This window comes from Cynocephalus volans, chromosome 5 (genome assembly GCF_027409185.1).
Source record: "Cynocephalus volans isolate mCynVol1 chromosome 5, mCynVol1.pri, whole genome shotgun sequence".
Lineage (NCBI taxonomy): Eukaryota > Metazoa > Chordata > Mammalia > Dermoptera > Cynocephalidae > Cynocephalus > Cynocephalus volans.
The window spans coordinates 37816896-37837901 of NC_084464.1; the positions used below are offsets into that span (position 1 = coordinate 37816896).

The 21006-nt window shown below is 42.3% G+C and overlaps 3 protein-coding genes across 3 annotated transcripts in view; 1 reads left to right on the plus strand and 2 right to left on the minus strand.

The window, feature by feature from the left end:
* Positions 1–21006, minus strand: part of LOC134377921 (histone H3.1-like) — a 173855-nt gene that overhangs the window by 21384 nt on the left and 131465 nt on the right. The window lies entirely within an intron of this gene.
* LOC134377954 (histone H3.1) lies at positions 904–1320 on the plus strand. The gene has a single exon (XM_063096773.1). The coding sequence runs from the start codon at positions 910–912 to the stop codon at positions 1318–1320; it is 411 nt and encodes a 136-aa protein (XP_062952843.1). The 5' UTR covers positions 904–909.
* H1-2 (H1.2 linker histone, cluster member) lies at positions 7114–8779 on the minus strand. Its single transcript, XM_063096737.1, has one exon. It carries the CDS (start codon positions 8737–8739, stop codon positions 8098–8100), a length of 642 nt encoding a protein of 213 aa, XP_062952807.1. The 5' UTR covers positions 8740–8779; the 3' UTR covers positions 7114–8097.

The following is a 21006-nucleotide window of genomic DNA, read 5'->3' on the forward strand; positions in this document are numbered from 1 at the left end:
TCCACTGCTAACCAGAAAACGTAATTCTAACTTATTCTCAGCTATCTAAAGGCTCTTTTCAGAGCCACTCATATGTTCACAAAAAAGCTGATAACTCAGTTATACTGTGGGAGTATTTTTTAGCCTCATGACTAATGTGTTGGCAGTGATTTTAAAACAGTTCCAGGAAAGTAGCCTGTTCACAAGAAATACTCCATATTAGAGCAGACCGCGTGAAGTTTATCGAAACGAAAAATTACATTTTGAGAACAGGAGTAGCGGGAATGTCACTTGAAAAAAAAAAAAAAAAAAGCAAGGGGCAAGGAAACTAACCGTTGGCCAATAATTAAGCAGCGCGAACTTTTGAAATTCTGAAGTTAAGCAGGATACTTTCCAGCATAAATCAGTAAACATTTGTTGTGGTAGAGTGGGAGTCTGGCAGCATTAGTAACGCGAGCGTGTTAAAGGTTATAAAAATTTCAGGTCACACTTAGACTTTCTGAGTTTAGAGTTTACAAATTTACATTTTTCTTTTTCTTTTTCTTTTTTGAAAGCAAAGGACACATTACTGAGAGACAACACAATCCAAAGATGGAGCGGGCTCGAGCGATAGTGTGGCTCTAGAGCATAGAGTTTACGTTCCAACATGATCCTTACATGGGTCGTTATGTACACTGTACCAGGTGACAGAATAACCTAGGACATAGAAACCTTACTACGAAAACCTCAAACTAAAAAAAGATGGGAGGTGGGGCAGTTCATCCAATCAGATTTTCTACTAATAAACCAATCCAGATCATTCTTTAGCCAATGATTTTGTCGCGCGGGACTTTTGAAAACTTACGAAGCCAATCATATTGCTTCCAACTGTATTTAAAGGCAACTTTAGGAGAAGTTACTTGCAGACCTTTGGCTCTACTGTCAGTCGAAATGGCTCGCACGAAGCAGACGGCTCGCAAGTCCACCGGCGGCAAGGCTCCCCGCAAGCAGCTCGCCACCAAGGCAGCCCGCAAGAGCGCGCCGGCCACCGGCGGCGTCAAGAAGCCCCACCGCTACCGGCCCGGCACCGTGGCCCTGCGCGAGATCCGCCGCTACCAGAAGTCCACCGAGCTGCTGATCCGCAAGCTGCCGTTCCAGCGCCTGGTGCGCGAGATCGCGCAGGACTTCAAGACCGACCTGCGCTTCCAGAGCTCGGCCGTGATGGCGCTGCAGGAGGCCTGCGAGGCCTACCTGGTGGGGCTGTTTGAGGACACCAACCTGTGTGCCATCCACGCTAAGCGAGTGACCATCATGCCCAAGGACATCCAGCTCGCTCGCCGTATCCGTGGGGAGAGAGCGTAAATGCAGCCCATTTTCCCCTCGCTGAAAAAAAAGGCTCTTTTTAGAGCCATCCACAATTTCACTTAAAAGCAGCTGTGATCAACTGGTAAAACATGGCGGAATTTAACTTTTTCCTTCATCCATTTTGTAAGTTACAAACGAGCAAAGCTTAAAAGTTTTCCATGCAAAGTATACTTGCTTTCAAGCAAAGTAATTGAAAATGGCAAGTTGAGGTTTCTTGAAGTTTAGTTAAAAACAGCTATTACCTCATTTCTCACTTTGAGTTTGGTAGACAACAGCCTTTGTGTATTGGGTATTTCTTTTGAAAGATGCCCACCATGTCCTGTCATTCCTCCTTTCGGTCCATCTGACAAAAGTTTTTTTTTACAACATCGTCATTAAAGCTACCACAAAGGCAATGTTATGCATAGTGTTTCCAGTACACAAAACACATGAGTCAGTCCAATATTGGTTTACCTGAAATGTGTTGGAACTCGGAGAGGAAATTGGCGTCAGTACTCACCACCAGAGCTGTGGTAAATAGATGTAACAAGGAATATAAGACTTTCCTGTCACCCTCCAAAGGTCCCTTACTCCAGGCATCTTAAAATTGGTGGGATTTCACATAACGAAATTAGCAGCTGCAGATCTTTTTTTCTTTTACCCAGTGCCAATTTTAAGTTTTCCATACATAGGAATATAGTGAAATTGATGGGTTAGCTCAGGTTTTCCGGGCCCTATAACTTGTCTTAAAACTACAATACAAACGCAGAACTATGTAGACTGAACATTAATTTATAATGGGAAGGTAAAATTAACAAATTTCAATTTTATGAAAAGACAAAGCCATAGCCATCACAAAATTCAGAAAAATAGTCTATTTTATTAACTCTGGGATAAAACACTAAAATGCTTATTCTATATTTTTGATTGAATTACTCTGATTCCATCTTTAGATGAAAATTATTTTATAATATTTTCTATAAACAGTGGGAGGAGAGTTTAGTCTCCTAGGGTGGTTGATCATAATTTGTTTTATTTTCTTGATAACTTAGAAGATTTTTAGCTTCAAAACAAACTATTGGTAATGTCAAGTAAGTTTTTAGGATTGCTTTTAAATTTGGGAAATTCACTGTTGAGCTTCTTTCGAATGTGAGTTATAAAATTTGGAAGAATTTTTCCCAGACTAGCTTCTGGCTCTACACATTTCAAATCTTCATTCTTTTCTACTATGCACTCTCTATCAATGCTGGGTGCTATGAATACTTGGATGCTATGCTTTATCTAGCCCTGCATTTTGGTAGGAATCCAGGTGAGTTTCTGGATTCCAGAAAGTAGTATTCCGTGAAGCCATTCTTAATTCAGATTGGCTAGCAACAACTGAACTATATAGGAGGACATCTGCAAATCACAATATATATCTCATTAACCCCACACTAAATATATCTTCAGCTGAATTTTCTCTTACCCATATCTCAAATATTCTCATCAGCATTCCAATATAAGACAAGGGGAATTGTAATCGAAGAGATTAAGTGGAAATAAAACGGTCTTATCCAGCTGTGATTAGGATATCTTAGCATTGCAAATTAAAATAAAGATATGAGAGGGGCCAGCCCGCAGCTCACTTGGGAGAGTGTGGTGCTGCTAACACCAAGGCCACGGGTTCGGATCTCTATATAGGGATGGCCAGTTAGCTCACTTGGGAGAGCATGGTGCTGACAACACCAAGTCAAGGGTTAAGATCCCCTTACTGGTTATTTAAAAAAAAAAAAAAATTAAAATTACATCTGTGGCTCTTTTATTTCTGAGGAATAGCTCTAGTCTTGTAGAGGGGATAATTACACTGACTCACGTATAAAAACTAATTAGCTACCTCCTTAATGTCACCAAACCTCATTTCATCTCTAAAATGGGAGTAATAATGGCACGTACTTCAAAGTGCTGTGACAAGATGTGTTTAAAAATAAATGTAGAAGGGTTGGCCCATGGCTCACTTGGGAGAGTGTGGTGCTGACAACACCAAGTCAAGGGTGAAGATCCCCTTACTGTTCATCTTTTTTAAAAGATAAAAATAAATAAATAAAATAAAATAAATGTAGAGTAATCAGTAACAGTGCTTGGCATGTTGTAAATATGTGCTCAAGAAATGCTAGCTCTCAAGGCTGTCGTAGCCATTGTGCCCTAAATCCCTGTTCCCTTCTCAAATCCTCTAATGATGTAATCCTGTCTTGTACCAGTCCTGTTTATCTCCGGCATGGATGGATTTCAACCACAAAGGCATCTCTATATTTCCCTCAGGCTTACATAGCCAAAATACCTGGAGCTTTGCCTAAGGAGAATAACAGGATATTTAATTTTTCAGCTATGTATGACAGCACTGTGTGTGAAAGTTTAGAATAATAAATTACGAGTATCCTTTAATTTCTGTTACTCAACACTTCTATCATGTATGAACAATATTATGAACATTTTTGACTAATCAGTAGCTTGGGGAATTATTTCAATATATTATTGTTGTTTGTCAATACTATTCTACAAAACTAAATAAAAACTTGAAAATGATAATATTAATAAGGTTAAATTAAACACAGGCTTTGAAGGGGCTCAGAATGTTACCCCAAGATATTCTTCTTTGGCATAAGGATTATTTTGAGCTGAAGGCAATTGAGAATCAACAGATGCAGGAAGAGTTCTCTGTCTTCCTTTTACCCAATTAAACATAGGGCATAAATATCCTTTTGAGAAGGTGGCATAAATTTTTCTTGTGAGGGTATCCCCCTCTCCTACACCAGGAAAAGGAGAGTTACTCTTATCCATGGAGATGGAGTCTGCACTGAAATGAATCTGCAAACAAACTTCATTAAAATAATGCTTATTATAAGACAAAAAGAAAAAGAAAATAACCCTTATCTTCCATTAGTTTTGCTGATATACTTCCTAGTCACTTTTCCAAAACTGATTGTGCTAGAAAAGCCCAAATCCTGTTTCCTTTTTAGAATGGCTTAGAAGCCCCTGAGTTCTAAATACTTCATTGAGTTTCACTTCTTTTTAAGTGAACTCTGTGCATGTAAAATACTAATTAAAATTGTATACTTTTTTCTCCTGTTAGTCTGTCTTTTATCAGTTAAATTTGCAGTTCCCCAGGCAGATAACCTGAGAGGGTAGAGAAAGTTTTTCCTCCCTGACAGTCTCATCAACTAAAATTGAGACAAGGATCTTTTTTCTTAAGGTGGCCAATTTTTACATTCAAATGAATGGCTCATTAGAGCTAAGCCAGTCAACCATGTGAACAATTGTGAAGGAATGGAACAAAACTAAAAAACATGGACAAAACTGAGAAAACATATTGTTGAAGACTGGATATAAAGGCCAGGTAAAAGTGGAGATTTTTATAATTTTTAACTCTGTAAATGCATGGAATGGTTTCATTTCAAAGTAAAGGACATCCTTCATCTATGGAAATATGTTTTCAGCTGATATTTAATGTTAGGACCCCAAATTGAGACCCCAAAGGGCATTGAGGTAACATTAGAAAATCAACTCTCTGTGCTTGTGTTCTTTCTCTGCCTAATTCTTAGAGCTGATGTGCAAATCAAGTAAATGAGTGGACTTTAAAGTATTTGAAGGAGAACGGAACATAGAAGTGCATGGTGCCATTATTTTAAGCACTAATTAAGATTATATTTGAAGTTTCCTAATTAGGATATCCTGGTGGCTGAAACTTGACTTAAGCTGAGCTCAGTGAGGTGGCCCAAGATTTGATGGCCTAAAGAACCAGAAAGAAACTTAGGAAATGTCAAGAACCCAGCCAGACAGTTTAGCTCTATACATCTCTCATCTCTTTTTCTCTGCACTTATGCTCTATTTAACTCTTCTTGCCAACAACATCTCTTGATTTCTCCAATATGGTGTCTAAGAAGGCAACATCCAGTCTCTGACATCAAGTCACTTCAGCTTCTATAATTTGTTCCAGTTTTTGAACAGAAATTTTTTGATTTGCTCAAATTGGCACAAGGACCTCTAGACCAATCTACCATTGTTTAAAGTCAGACACCCTTTTTCCTCAAAATTTTAGTACTCAGAAAACAGTGTATATTAGGGGCCAGCCCGTGGCTCACTCAGGAGAGTGTGGTGCTGATTACACCAAGGCTACAGGTTCAGATCCCTATATAGGGATGGCCCGTTAGCTCACTTGGCAGAGCCTGGTGCTGACAACACGAAGTCAAGGGTTAAGATCCCCTTACTGGTCACCTTTTTTTAACAAAAAGAAAAGAAAAGAAAACAGTGTATATTAGGAAACACTGGCATTCAAGCTTCGAATCAAAGATGAGGTCAGAGAAGACCAGGATAAGAGCAGAAAACACTCTAGAGCTGCACTGTATCATCTCCACAAACCACATATGGTTAACTGAGCACGTGAAATGGGCTACTATGAACTGAGATGTGCTGTAAGTGTAAAATACAAATGAGATTGCAACGACATAGTATGAGAAACAAAAAAGAATGTGGAATAGCTCATAAATTTTTTACATTGATTTTATGTTGAATGACAATATTTTGGATATATTGCTTTAAATAGAACACATTACTAAAACTGATTTCACTGTTTCTTTTTTCCTTATTATTTGGCTTCTAGAAGGTTTAAAATTATGTATGTGGCTTGCATTTGTGCTCACTTTGTATGTCTATTGACATCACTGTTCTACAGATTGTTAATTCACTCACGCATAAATGTCTTCAATAACTGAGTAGCTTCAATGTGCACACTGTGAGATGCTGGCCCTTAGGGAATCTAAAATCTCATAGGTTACTATTTCCAACAGCAACAGAGAAGATATCTGGGAATAAAGGTAATAAGAAATGTTAATATATATCTGCAAAGAAAATGCAAAAACTCTCTGGGCAATTAAAATACTTAAAGAAATAGAAAAACAGAATTTCTGGAATAAGAAAAGTCAGCATCTCAACAAATAAACTTATGAGTTTCATCTAATCCCAATAAAACTATTAATAGTGTGTTACGGGGTTTTTATGCATGTTGAGGCTAGAGGAGTAGGAAGGGGAGCATCTTGAAGTACAAATGAAAAACAAAATACACAGAAAATAGAATAACCAGGAAAATTCTGAAAAAGAAGAGTAATGAGGCAATTAGCCCTACCAGTTATTAATGTCATAACATCTCAGTTCATTAATCATTCAGTTACTATTTGACCTGCTATGTGTCAGGTGTTCTTCTCAGTATTGAAGATAGTGCTGTCAACAATACTTAAAAGACTGTAATCCTACCTTAGGAATGGCCAGAAACACCAAAGGAACAAAATAGAAACCTGAGGTTTAGTTCACCTGTCCATGGAACTTGGCCTGTGAAAAAGGCCGAATCCAAAGTGGGGAGGCGGAATCAGTAATGAGTTCACTAATGGTCTTGGAAAAGAAAATGAGCCCGTATAATAAACTTCACACCAAAATACAGAGGGCTTAATCGTTTAATGTTAACGTAAAGCTAACAGCACAAAATTACCGGAAGAAACCACGGGAAAAATTTTTCCTTCCTCCTGCCTTCCCTTCCCTTCCCTTCCCTTCCTTTCCTTCCTGTGGATGAATTCCGCCGTCACTACCATTAATGGGATAATTAACTTACACTAGATTCATCGTTGTGGAAATGACAGAATCAGTGAGCTGCTCTCCAGAAGCCTGTCTCTCCAACTTGGGTCTCGCTAAAATCTGTCCACCAGAATAAAAACCAGGACGCTGGACTTTCTGTATCTAGGAGAAACGCCTTGGATGTGTCAGAATGCAGAGAGCACTCGTAAGTGAAAACTAAAGGCCTTTATTAGAAACATGCTCCTCGTCCACACACACACTTCCAACAGTTAACAAATACTTTGTTCTCCGCGTAGACTGCACAAAAAAGCATTAAAAGCAACTTGGGTTTTTAGGTGTTAAAGTCTATCTGAAGTGAGGAAAGGTAACCCTCACGCCAGGACAAAATGGCTGACTCAAAGTTGTTTTTGATGTGCTCAAAGCCATCATCACACGTTTGCGGAAAGCTGCGTAAAAGGAACAGAAGATGCCTAGTCCAGCATTGTCCCGAGTGGAAGGGTCGTTGCCGCTGCTGTAGCTGCTTTTTGTATATTCCTTTGTTGTCGGGAACCAACAGCAGACGAATGCAGGACAAAGGGCCTGCACCCACTCTCCTCCCCGGGCTGGATGTTACCAACACTCCCAGGAGAAACCAACTTGACTATCGATCACATGAGAAGTGTCCGAAATACCAAACACATTTACCAGACGAAAAGGAAAAACTTCCAAACCCAATTGAAGCAAAACATGTAATAAACGCCGGGCACCACCCAGTTAAATACAGAATGAAAATCATGGGCTGGAGAAGTGGGCCAACCCCAGAGCAGGGCGGGACTTTTGAATTACTTTTTGGTCCAATCTGGGTATTCCTTAGGACTAAGAAACTGGCTTACTTGCGGCTGTTTTTGCAGCCCACGGGGAGGGGCTGGAGGTTTATCTCGAGTACAGCCCGCGGAGAACGCCTCAGAGCAGCTGACCAGGCTAATTAGGAACGGCAAGCCTAGGGACAGGCTAGCTATCGGAAGGGGTCGTAGCGTTATTAACTTCACTATGGACACCCTTTCAAGCCTAACTTGGAAGTGCCAGCCCGCGCAATTGTCCTCCAGAGTAGGGGTGAAAAGGGCAAGGCAGATAGAAAAAAGCAAATATCCAGCTCTTTTTTTGATGTCAGTGGTGGCTCTGAAAAGAGCCTTTGGGGTTTTAGAAGAAGCTCACTTACTTCTTCTTGGGTGCCGCCTTCTTGGGCTTGACAACCTTGGGCTTGGTGGCCTTGGGTTTCACGGCCTTAGCTGGACTCTTGGCTGCCTTCTTCGGCTTGGCAACCTTAGCCTTCTTTGGACTCTTGGCCACTTTTTTGGTCACAGCAGCTGCAGCCGGCTTCTTCGCCTTCTTGGGGGTCTTCTTGGCGCTCTTCTTGGGGGTGGCCGCGCCCGTCGCCTTCTTCGGCTTCTTGGCTGCGCCGGCGGGCTTCTTCGGCTTGGCAGCGCCCGCCTTCTTGGCTTTGGGCTTGGCTTCCCCGGAAGCCGTTTTCTTGTTGAGCTTGAAGGAACCCGAGGCGCCGGTGCCCTTGGTCTGCACCAGGGTGCCCTTGCTCACCAGGCTCTTGAGGCCCAACTTGATGCGGCTGTTGTTCTTCTCCACATCGTAGCCGGCGGCCGCCAGCGCCTTCTTGAGCGCGGCCAAGGACACCCCACTGCGCTCCTTGGAGGCAGCGACAGCCTTGGTGATGAGCTCGGACACCGGAGGCCCCGATGCCTTACGGCGCACACCGGCAGGCTTTTTGGCAGTCTTTTTCTTCACAGGAACTTTCTCCGCTGGGGGAGCGGCGGCAGGAGCGGCAGGAGCAGTCTCGGACATCTTGAGGATCAACAACTCGGACACAGAAAGCAAAGCGCCGATGAAGCGGCGCCGGGCAGGGCCGCCATATATATAGAGCGCAGGCGCGCGCTGATTGGTGCTCCGGTCGCCCGCCTGGCTGGCAGGCTCTGAGCTGCCGCGCTGCATCCAAGTTGTGTTTGTTCCACCTCACAAAAGGGGGAAAATATTAAAATGCCCTCCATCAAATCATTCGGGTTTGGTCAGAAAGGGATCCTAGAAGGCTTAGGCTTCGTGCTCTCCATTTATTTTTTCCGCAACTACGAAGACAAAGCGTCCAGACGTCCCCAACTCCCCCAACTCCCAAGTAAGTCCAGGGCTGTCAGAGACCACTTTCTGTTTTTCTTCTAAATTACCTATTCGCTCCTTTGCCCCTGAAAGTTCTTTTTCCCAGGGATGGTTGGGCACATGCTCCCCTTATTTGGGGGACAAAAACGAAATGTTTTACACCTAAATTTTCACGACAATTCTTCTTCTTCGCAAGGGAAGTAACACAGGTCCTCTGTGAATTCTGCAGACAGAGCCGCAGGAACTGTGGACTGGGGCAAGGATACCAGGGCCAGTCCAAAGCAGTTAGGGAGGGATGGGAGGGGGTTCGTAAGCCTGGGGGGGGGGGGTCCTGGGTGGTGGGAGATTAGAGACTTAAATCTTTGCTTCGAAGACATTAAAACTGTCTTATCAAATCCCTCTTTTCATAGATGGGGGCGGGGCACCCTTTTCACTTCTCCAAAGGCGAGAAATTGGGCTGTTTTTAAAGAGCTCTAAGATTCCCCTCTGAGTTGTTCAAGGCAGGGGGTCTGGCCCTCAAGAATAAGGATAAAAAGGGAAGAAGGGAGATCCCTTAAGCCTGCAAAGAACCCCCAATAGACTAAGCAGTTGGGGACATTAAGATGATCTGTTTTCAAAGAAAACAAGCGTTGATTTATTTTTGTATGTTGCAATGAAGAGATGAATTTCAACCCGTAAAAATTCTAGGTTATTTCCAGCAACAGCACTTCATACATGTCGTAATATAGGACATTAACTGGGAACTCAGACATATAGATGAAAATAAAGCAACTACTAAAAAGCCCCTCTAACTTGTAAGATAAATGATAGATTGGAAATAGAAAAAAATTAGAGCACAAATTTTTAAACAAAGATAAGGACAAGTACTAGAACATATAAATTATTACTGTATACCATCTGTTGTTGATGAGCTTAATATTACCTATTCTTATCCCCTCTAAAACTAGCCATCTGTATTCTATTCTGAAGTTTGCTTTGCTACCTGAAGATTTGCTACTTCACATTTCACCATTTGGCTCCAAGTAATTGCAATTTTTTCCTTGAGAGAAAAGGCAAGGTAAACTGTCTGCTCACATATTTAATGTAATTTTATATTTGGGAACAAAATATTATAACTCACCGGAAATTCCTGTTTAAATATATGTTTACATGAAAATATGTTAAAGATGTCAGCCTTGGGTTGTGGTAAATTCCTATGGGGCTATACAAATTGAGTTCAATGATGAATGAAAAATGAGGCATCTTCTTTTCTTGCCTTTTTTTTTTTTTTTTTGAGGCATCTTCTTTTAGACTGAGCATAACCCCATGGTTTCATTGAATAGCATTTGTTCAGTATTCGGAAAGAGTGGCTGGCAGGTTAGCTCAGTTGGTTAGGACATGGTGTTATAACACCAAGGTCAAGAATTTGGTTCCCCATCCTGGCCAGCCACGCTCACACCAAAAAAAAAGGGGGGGGGGGGTGGAACAGTGTCTCCTACTGCTTATGTCCTCTGAGAATTAACAGCCTAATGAGATTAGTGATGGATGAATTAACAGCCATAGAAAACCACTTTAGACTGGCCATCCCCCAGTGTGACTTCGGGAATAGTAATTGTGAGAAACTATTGAAAGTGTACAGACAACTAAATTACCTTCATCATGCTAATAAATTTTAGTAAAATAAATAAAATGAGAACATGTCATTCTGTTCTATGTGCCATCAGTCCCCTCCTCATCTGAATCTTAGCTGAGTGTTCATCTCCACCAGGCAAACAGCTGTGTGGAGTCTTGAATACCAGGTTACTGGACTTCCCTTCTCTATAAATTGGCATCCTGGTGTATCGATCATTGGCAAGTAAATTTGATTACTGTGATGCAGTTCTCTAATATTGATCATTCTGTTTGAATCAATTAAATCACATCTCTGTACATTCAAATCTAAAGTCCAGACTTCAAGCCATTAGGACATCCAGCCACCCAGAATCTTGTCCCCAACCTACCAGCTGCATGGTAGAGGGCAGAAGGCAGAGGAACAAGTAACGCTTCTCCAAATCCCTGTAACTTGTATTGAAAAAAGCTATGCAATACTGAAAAACAAGGCAAAAATATTTCATGTCTTTCTAAGCTGTATTAGAGTATAGTCTAAAAAGTCCATTTATACGTCATCTGATGTTCCAAGGTAGCACTAGACAGTAAAATAGAATGTCAGTCACATACATAATTTTTGATTTTCTAGTAGTTATATCAAAAAAATAAAAATAAACAGGTGATATTAATTTTGATAATAATTTTATTTAACTCAATATATCCAAAATATTATCACTTCAACATGTAACCAATATTTTTAAAAATGACATCGTTTACATTATTTAAATGGTAAATCTTCAAAATCTGGTGTGTAATTTACACTTGCAGAACATTTCTATTCAGATTAGCCACATGCGGCTAGTAGCTACCATATTGGACAGCACAGCTTTAGGTGAAGGTACCTTTGACTTTTTTTTTTTTTATAAATAAAAAGATGACCGGTAAGGGGATCTTAACCCTTTACTTGGTGGTGTCAGCACCACGCTCTCCCAAGTGAGCAAACGGGCCATCTCTATATAGGGATCCGAACCCATAGCCATGGTGTTATCAGCACCACACTCTCCCAAGTGAGCCACGGGCCGGCCCTAACTTTGAATTTTGATTGGGCCTAGAATATGTAAAATTAGATGTTCACTTGTAGAGGCTAATAAATTAATAAGAATTTTATCTAACAGAGATACAAATGTATTCTTTTCAGTAGAACAGATAATCCTAAAAGTTATGACTGTATTACTTGATAGTACGTTAACCAATTTTGTACCTGATTTTTCAGTCTTCTTCCAGCATTCTTTCTTTTCCTAACTAAATATGTATTTTGTTCTCATGTATTTTCCTTTGACCTAACTTTATCATGCTGCTTGCTCCCTTAATGATGAGTTAAATCATTCTTTGACCTATGCATAAACTTGCTGCATACAGTACTTGTATGGGAGTAACGTTTTAAACTTTTTGAAAATTATACTTTGATACTTGGTTAGCTTGTTCTGAGGCTTTAAATCAGAATGTTTACAAGCCATTCTGAAAATTGAAAGACACAAAACTTTTGGCCATCAGCTTTACTTACTTATTATTATTTTTTTTTTAGATGACCGGTAAGGGGATCTTAACCCTTGACTTGGTGTTGTCAGCACCACGCTCAGCCAGCGAGCTAACCGGCCATCCCTATATGGGATCCGAACCCAGGGCCTTGGTGTTCTCAACACCGCACTCTCCTGAGTGAGCCACGGGCCGGCCCTGCTTCAAAGCGACCTGAAGTCTGGAAGGTCTTCAAGAGTCTCAGATTTTGAAATAAGATCGAATGAGCCTGTGAGGAACAAAAAAGCCTATTAAAGTGAGCTCCAAAGGAAAGTTCGGATTAAAGATGTGGTCTTCCCACTCAATATTGATGGCCTCAAGATAAACATCAGTAAGTTGAAGACATAGTTAAAATATTGCAATATTGCAATACATTGTGTATTCTTGTATTTACATACATTGTGAATATAATAGGTTGGCTAATTTTGTTTCATGTCACATTCTTCAGGCTCTGGAAGCCCTGGTGGACAAAGTTAAATATTCAGAGCAGAATGTAAAGTTTAGAAGGCTGTAATGGAGCGCGAGACATACTCAGACAGCAAGACACACTCAAAAGAATGTTGCGACAGGTGTAATGCATAGGAGCTGACAGCTGATTTTTCTTTCACTTCCTCTTTCTACTATGCCAGTGTGGGGTCTGTCAGCTTTTGGAGGTAGCTAATTTAACATTAATAAACCCTGTTATAGGCCTTAACTTTGAGTGACTAATATCTGTTCTTTTCCTGACTCACCAAGAGGTGAAGCTACTTATAGCAGCCACCCCACTGGCAGTGCCTGCCTCAAAGAACGTGAAGTGTTAGTGCTGAGGCCCACTATGAAACCCACAATGTATGGCAGCCTGAGAAGAAATACGCAGGAAGGAACTTCAGGAGATTTCCAGCCTAAATAATCCAGAGAAACTTTCTGTTCTTTTTTCAGTCTTTGCAGACAAATGGCCAGCTATTAGGATATTAAGCCTGAGCAGAAATATTTTCCCCACCAGCCTGTGAGCACCTCAAGGGCTGAGACCAAAATTGCTGCGTATTTGTTCCCTGACACACCCTCGGAATGCATCGGGAAAACTGACAGAACGTAGCAGTAAAGCACATAGTTAGAGCTTAATAAATGTATATGAAGTATTATAAAAGGTACAATACATTGCAAAACATATTTACCTAATATTTTGGAATTGCCATTAGAACTTTATTTGTTAAATTAATAAAAATTGTTTAAAAATATTGTACATGCACTTTTGTGTAAAAACTAGTGGCACAATTGTACAACTGTTGGTTTAAAAGTGTCAATCATACTAATAAAGATAACAGTTAACTGAACCCTTCCTGTGCACCAAGCGTTATATGCACTGCATTCCTGCTACTGATAACGGAGGAGTTAACTACCATTACAATCATTACCACCTCACCAATGTGGAAATGGGAACTGAGAATTTAGACTTCTCTAAGATAGCGCTGCAGACTGATTTTAGTTCATGTACCCTAAACACACAAACACACACACACATACTAAAATACCAATTGAACTAAAGTCAAACAGGATAAGACTTTTGTATTTCTATCCATATTGTGCATAAAATAAAAATACATTCCAAGCTATTAACTACTTACTAATCTATTTAGTAAATTTTAGATAGGGGCGTTTTTATCCCTGCAAAAACATCCCGCATCGACCTCACACCTTCCCCCTCAGAATTACAGGCATTTAAAATACACCATGCTGTTTGTTTTAGTAGACACTAGACGGCGCTCCAAACCAGTAACACATTTTGGAAGCTGGTATGTTCCAATGTCTCCTGGCCTCTGCGTAATTATTTACCTCTAGACAGAAAGTATTATCCGCATTTGATAGATATAATAGTTCTGAGGCACTGGGAAGTCATAAGACTGCAGTAATTCCTCAGGCAAGAACACAGGAAGAACAAATTAAGTGCCTCGGACACTTGTCTAAGTGATCTAGAAAAATTATGCTGGCTGATTCATTAACTCTACAAAAAATTAATTAGCACCTTCAATAAGCCCATCACTGTGCTAGGTTTAGAGGACAAGAAAGTAAATATGACAAGCTCTACCCTCATGGTGGAGATTGGAAGATGGGGACCTAGGAAAATGTAGGTAATAGTGACTGTGAAAAAGAGGTAGGAGTGGACATGAAAAGGAGGAAAAAATCGGTTAACCTGGGGGTGAGGTTAAAAATAGGGTCTTACAGAGAAACTTAAAATATGGTTAGTTCTTTTCATTTTTAAAGTAAAATGACAGTAAGGGGGATAACAGAAGAAAACACTGCTGTGCAAAAATGGTAACACTGGCACTGGCTCTTGCCTACTAGCACACAAAATTATGAAATTCATACTGAGGTATACCGATAATGATGGTGATGATGATGTTAATAACAACAGTAATGATAAATTTATTGATTATTATGTGCTAATAAGGATAAAGCTATTTAAGAAGTTTGTGAATTTACAGTGTACCTAAAATCAAACTGACGCCTTGATTGGAACCACATCCCCTTAAACATACACATCCCAAACAAAACTCCGAAAAGCAGATTGTACTAAAGTGCAAGTTGTATAAAAGTCCAACAGAAGAGGCACCCCCACCGATTGTTTTTTCACCTGTGAAATGCAAAACATACATTAATTAAATTTAAAACATTCAATTACTAAATAGTATTTGTAAACAGTTCTAAGTTGAAAATTGAACATAAAGATTCTTTTATCCTTTAAATTTTCCAAGATTAGTAAAATTACTTAAGGAAAAAAATTAAGAAATAGATTTGCTTTGGCTTTAATACTCCCCTGTCCCAAGGCATTTACAGTGTAGGATGTTATTTGTGAAATTAGACACTAGATGGCGCTCCAAAACAAAACTGCCAGTGGCGAGACTGCTGAGGATCAGGACGCCCTGCTATATCATCAATCATTAACTTGGTATTGACACTGTATTTATTACTCAGCAGATTTTATCAGCACCGAGTGAGCCACGGGCCAGCCCTACTCAGCAGATTTTAAAACTTATTCACATACAGAGTCTTTTGATGGACAGAAGCGATTATTACCCACAATTGACGATGACAACGTTGAGAAGAGTTGGCAATACTGTGAGACTGAAATAAGAGCCCAGAACAGTTAAGTACAGAGACTGGCTCCCAGTATCTTTGGAGTCAATACTTACTAAAGAGAAGTAAATTGTCAAATGAACAAGTGTTGGGAAAATGGAATAATATGGTCAGGCTCCCCTCACCTCGGAGCTGGTTCAGGGTAGTTCAATAAACATTGTGTGTGTGGGTGGAGTAGGTGCACCTGCACAACAGTGCAGCTTTGGCTGGTGTTTTACTGCCTCTGTTGCCTGCCCTGCACAGCCATGTTTTTCCAGACCCACAGCTTCCAAGGACCGTGTGGCCGGTTGCCTAGCTTATAGACCTGCATGAAGGGGTCTGGTGACCCAGCCTGGCATGTGAAGGGTTTGTGACCCAGTCTGTGAAAGGGCTTGAGGGGTCTGGGACTCCAGACCCAACTCTAGCTCAACCATCGGCCCAGTCAGTGCAGGATTACCAGCAGGTAAAAGAGCCACGACAACTAGCGTGGTCGCCTAGCTTTACAATTGGTTTCAAGAACACGACTAAGAGCTAGACAATTGGCACTGTGAAGATTCCAGGCCTTAGCCATAGCTTAGTGGTAGCCAGACAAATTGGTATAGTTGGCAGGATTCTGAGCAGGTCCAGAAGCCAAAAGCCCTTGGAAGAAGGAGGAAATGTAGGTATCCTTGAGCATGTGGTGCCCGGTGGCTACTTTTCTGCTGACCGGAGCCTGGCTGCTGTTAACTATGCTGCAAACCGATTGAGATTTGTGGCCGAAAGCAGAGTTGTTGGAAGCATGGATAAATGTCCTGGACGACAATGTACAGTGACTGGCCACTCCTGCCCCTCACACCAGGAAAGATGACCAACCCAATGGTGAGTTGGGGGAAATCATGCATCTCCAGGCACGAGCTATTGTGCATGAGAAATTGAGGCACAAGCAGCCTATGGGATTGGACGGACAACCGGTGGGTGATCCACAGATGACCCAGTTCACCACCTATGACCCGTATACCCAGGTTGAACTGGTTGACTTGGGGAGACAGTTTAGGCAGAAACATGGGGAGACCCTGGCTGCTTGGCTGTTGGGGTTATGGGACCTAGAAGTGGATAGAGTAATGTGCTCTAGTGAGGAGGTGGAGAAGTTGGCCTCCATCACCACGCACCTGTCCCTGAGACAGCAGCTGCAGAATAGCCACAGGTATGCACCCGGACGAGGTAATCACTCCTTGATGGACTGGGTGAATGCAGCTGCCCAAACTGTGTGAGTAAATTCTGTAGAACTTCTCAAGATTGTTAGTAAATGGCAAACATATGATGAGCTGGTCCAAATCATTCAAGAGCTGGGGATGCAGCAGTCCATGTTTAATGTGAACATTCGTGGCCCAGACGATGAAAACTTTACAGGCAGCTTGAGAGACATAATGCTGCAAAATGCCCTGTCAACATCCTTTGGGTCACTGATGGCCATACTGGACCTATATATTGGTCGTCCTATACATGAGGTAACAACCATGATAGCGGCTTGGGTGAAGTAGAGGAGAAAAGACAAGGAAAAGGGTTCTGGAAGGTGGCTAAGACCAAACCCCCAAGAAGTACCTGGGATTTTATCCCAAAGGGACAAAGCAAGACTAGCCATGAGCAGACGTGGCTTGACTTGCTTGCAGCAGGGGTTGATAAAAAGAAAATTGACCAGCAACCAAATGCAGTTCTGTTTGCCTTGTGGCAGGAATTACGCCCTGAACAGTGTTTCACCAAACATTGGGAAACAGGTGGCAAGGTACGCTCAGTGGATTTAAAGGACTTTTTGGTTGCTCCCGAGGAGGTGGATGATTAGAGACATTCTGATTAGGGAGCAGGCCAAGGTACTTACCTTTGGGAGGCAGGTGAGGACTTGAAGCCTCATGTTGAATTGGCAATATATTGGTCTAGGATGAATGTGCAGCGTGTTTTGGCATTGGTGGGGACAGGTGCAGAATGTAGCCTGATATATGGCAACCCAGATAAGTTTCCAGGGGCCACAGTTTGTATAGATGGCTATGGAGGACATACTACTGAGGTCAAAGCTATCATTGCCATTGGGCATAGGAAGATTACCTCCTTGTGTATATACTATATATATATCTCCTGTAGCTGAATACATCTTGGATATGGATGTACTTTATGGTTTGCACCTGCTAACAACAATTGGAGCGTTTTGGCTGCGAATACAGACAGTAAAGCCGGTGTTACAAGGATATGACCCACAGGTGTTACCCACAAACATGACCCACAGGTGTTACCCAAGCCAAGACGTGTAGTTAATGTAAGGCTGTATCACCTACCAGGAGGACATGCAGAGATAAGTGCTACTGTATTGGAATTAGAGAAAGTTGATATTATTCTCCCAGCTCAGAGCCCATTTAGTGCTCCTGTATGGCCAGTGAAAAAGCCTGATGGTACCTGGAGAATGACTGCAGATTATCAAGAACTGAACAAAGTAGTGCCTCCTTTGCATGCAGCTGTGCCTTCAGTTCATGGCTTGATGGATCAGCTGATGACTCAGCTGGGGACTTATCATTATTTATTGGACCTTGTAAATGCTTTTTTCTCCATTCCAATCTTGGCTGATAGCCAAGATCAGTTCGCCTTCATGTGGGAAGGAAGACAGTGGACCTTTCAAGTATTGCCCTTAGGTTATCTGCATAGCCCAACCATCTGTCATGGTTTGGTGGCTCGGGACCTAGCCAAGTGGACTAGGCCCAGCATGGTTACAGTGTTTCACTACACTGATGATGTGTTTTTAACCTCTGATTCTCTTACAGATTTAACCCAGGCAGCTCCAACGCTGCTAAGTCATTTGGAACAATGTGGGTGGGCAGTGAACACAGCCAAAGTGCAAGGACCTGGACTGTTAGTCAAATTCCTGAGAATGGTCTGGTTGGGTGAGATGAGGGTCATCCCAGAAGCTATTATAGATCAGATACAGGCATACCCTTGACCCACGATAGCTCAGCTACAGACATATTTTGGACTTTGAGGGTATTGGAGAGCTTTTCTACCCCATATGGTCCAAATGGCATGGCCACTATATGCATTGACAAAGAAAGGAGCCCTCTGGGATTGGACTGAGGAAGTAGAACAAGTTTACTGGGCTATGAAAAGGGCAATACAGCAAGTACAAGCTTTACAAGTGGCTGAGCCCCCCTAAGCTGTTTGAGTTAGGTGTACATATAACCCAGGAGAGGTTAGGATGGGGTTTGTGGCAGAGACAAGACCGATTCCGCACACCTGTAGAATTCTGGTCTCAGCTCTGGAAGGGCACTGAAGTGCACTACACCCTAATAGAAAAGCAGCTAGCAGCTGTGTATTCTGCCTCAATAGCCACTGAAGCTATCACAGGAACTGCCAAAGTCCTAGTAAGGACGACATAGCCCATAATAGGTTTGCTGCGCATGTGGGCAACCAACCCTAAAATGGGTGTAGCTCAGACTCCCACTTTGTCTAAATGGGGAGCATATATAGAACAAAGGAGCACTGTGTCAATGAGTCCTCTGTCCAAAGAGTTGCAAACTGTGCTAGGCCTAGTAGAGGTTGTGGAGGAAACATTGACACAACCATCACCCATGGAGGTGAAGGCTACTCCTTTCCATAAGGTACAGGGACCTATCACAGAGAGCAAGTTTGGTATACAGATGGCTCTGGCATGGGACCTTCAGCATTGTGGACAGCAGTTGTTGTCCAGCCCTTGCAGATACCATGTGGTGTGAAAATGGTACAGGGCAAAGCAATCAATGGACTGAATTGAGAGCAGTATTGATGGTGATAAAGAATGTGCCTGGGCCATTAACCATCTGTACTGACAGCTGGGCTGTGTACAAAAGTTTAACACTTTGGATTTCTACTTGGAAATATCAATGGTGGATGGTAGGCCACCATCCCATGTGGGGACAGGCCATGCAGCAAGAGTTATGGGAGTTGGGGCATGAGAAAGATGTAACTCTTTTCCATGTCATAGGACACTTCCCCTTAGCCAGTCCAGGAAATGATGAAGCCGATGCCTTGGCTAAGGTAAGATGGCTGGAGAGAGCCCCAGCTACTGATGAAGCCCAGTGGTTACATCAACGAATGCACCATGCTGGCAGTAAAACCATGTGGATGGTGGCTCAAAGACGGGCTTGCCTATAAAATAGGAAGATGTAGTGAATGCCTGTCATGCTTGTCCAGTGTGTGCTCAAGAGAGTCCACACCCCCGGCAGGTGCCCCATACAGACAGGCAAATAACTCGAGGAAGGGTGCCCCTGACTCGATGACAAGTGGACTTTGTCAGACCACTGCCAAGGTCGGAGAACTTCAGATACATCTTCACAGCTGTTGATAGGCTACTGGTCTTCTGTTTGTATGGCCTTGTAAGGCCCCAGACCAGGTAAACACTGTGAAGGCATTGAATAGCCTTACAGCCATGTATGGCTGGCCTGTAGTCATAGAAAGTGATAATAGAACCCACTTTACTGGACATGGTGTTCAGAGGTGGGCCTCCCAGTTGTCCATTCAGTGGAAGTTACATGTGCCATATCATCCCCAGGCGGGAATGTTGAACGGTACAATGGCCTTTTTAAAAAGGGACTAAGGCTATCTACCCAACCCCCATCCCTAAAGGGGTGGGCATGGCAATTATGGCCGACAGTCAAAAGTCTAAATGAGAGTCCCTGCAAGGGTGGGCCCTCTCCAGTGGAAACTCTGTTGCATAGGGCTGTAGCACCTGTACAGCTGCAAATCACTACTAAAGATAAGCTTTTGGAGCCAGGATATGGCAAGAATGGAAATATTCTCTTACCGGCCCCAACCTGTTTGCAACAGGGACAGACAGTACAATGGGAATGACCTTGGAGAATAAAAGCTCCCCATATATGCTGGGTAGGTTTAATAGGGCCTTGGGGAAAAGGATTAGAGGAAGGCTTGCAAGTTTCACCTTGGGTGACAAGTAACCTGGCCTCCTTGAGTAAAGGTGACATGGTCTGGAACAGATGAGCACTCTACTCCAAAGGGCACATTTGTATTATCATTAAGGCCAATTATGAGTTTCCCTCTACTGTTATGTGTAGAACCTACAGATACAAAAATGTTACCAGATAAAGTATGGTATCATAAGCCAGGTAAGATACCTACTCCTGCAACCATTCTTTCTCAGGATGGCAAACTGGCATGTATCTTACCAGAGGGGCGAGAACTTCCCCTATTGGTACCAATAACTCTTCTGTCTTTTCACCCATAGTGTTCTGGCTTCAGGCACTGCACCAGTCATGCGCTCAACTTGTCGGCCTGCTGAATATGCATTGAACTGCCCATCAGTATGACTGCAGGATTTGCATGGAGGATCACAACAATGGTGACTACTAACCAGACATATACAGCTGACAGTTAAAGGGACAGAACTGCAAGCCTTAAGGCATATTGAACAGACAGTAGGCTATGTAAATGTAAGGGTCATTTATCCTCACTAAGGGAACATTGCGGAAGATTCTGAACACATAGATTGTATGGCGAGGGACCCTGAAGGGGTGGATTGTTGGGAAAATGGAATAATTTGGTCAGACTCCCCTTGGGCCTGGTTCAGGGTCATTCAGTAAACATTGTGCATGTGGGTGGAGTAGGTGTGCCTGCATGGTAGTGCCACTTTGGCTGGTATTTTACTGCCTTGGGGGCCCACCCTGTACAGCCATGTTTTTCCAGACCCACAGCTTCCAAGGACTGTGTGGCCGGTTG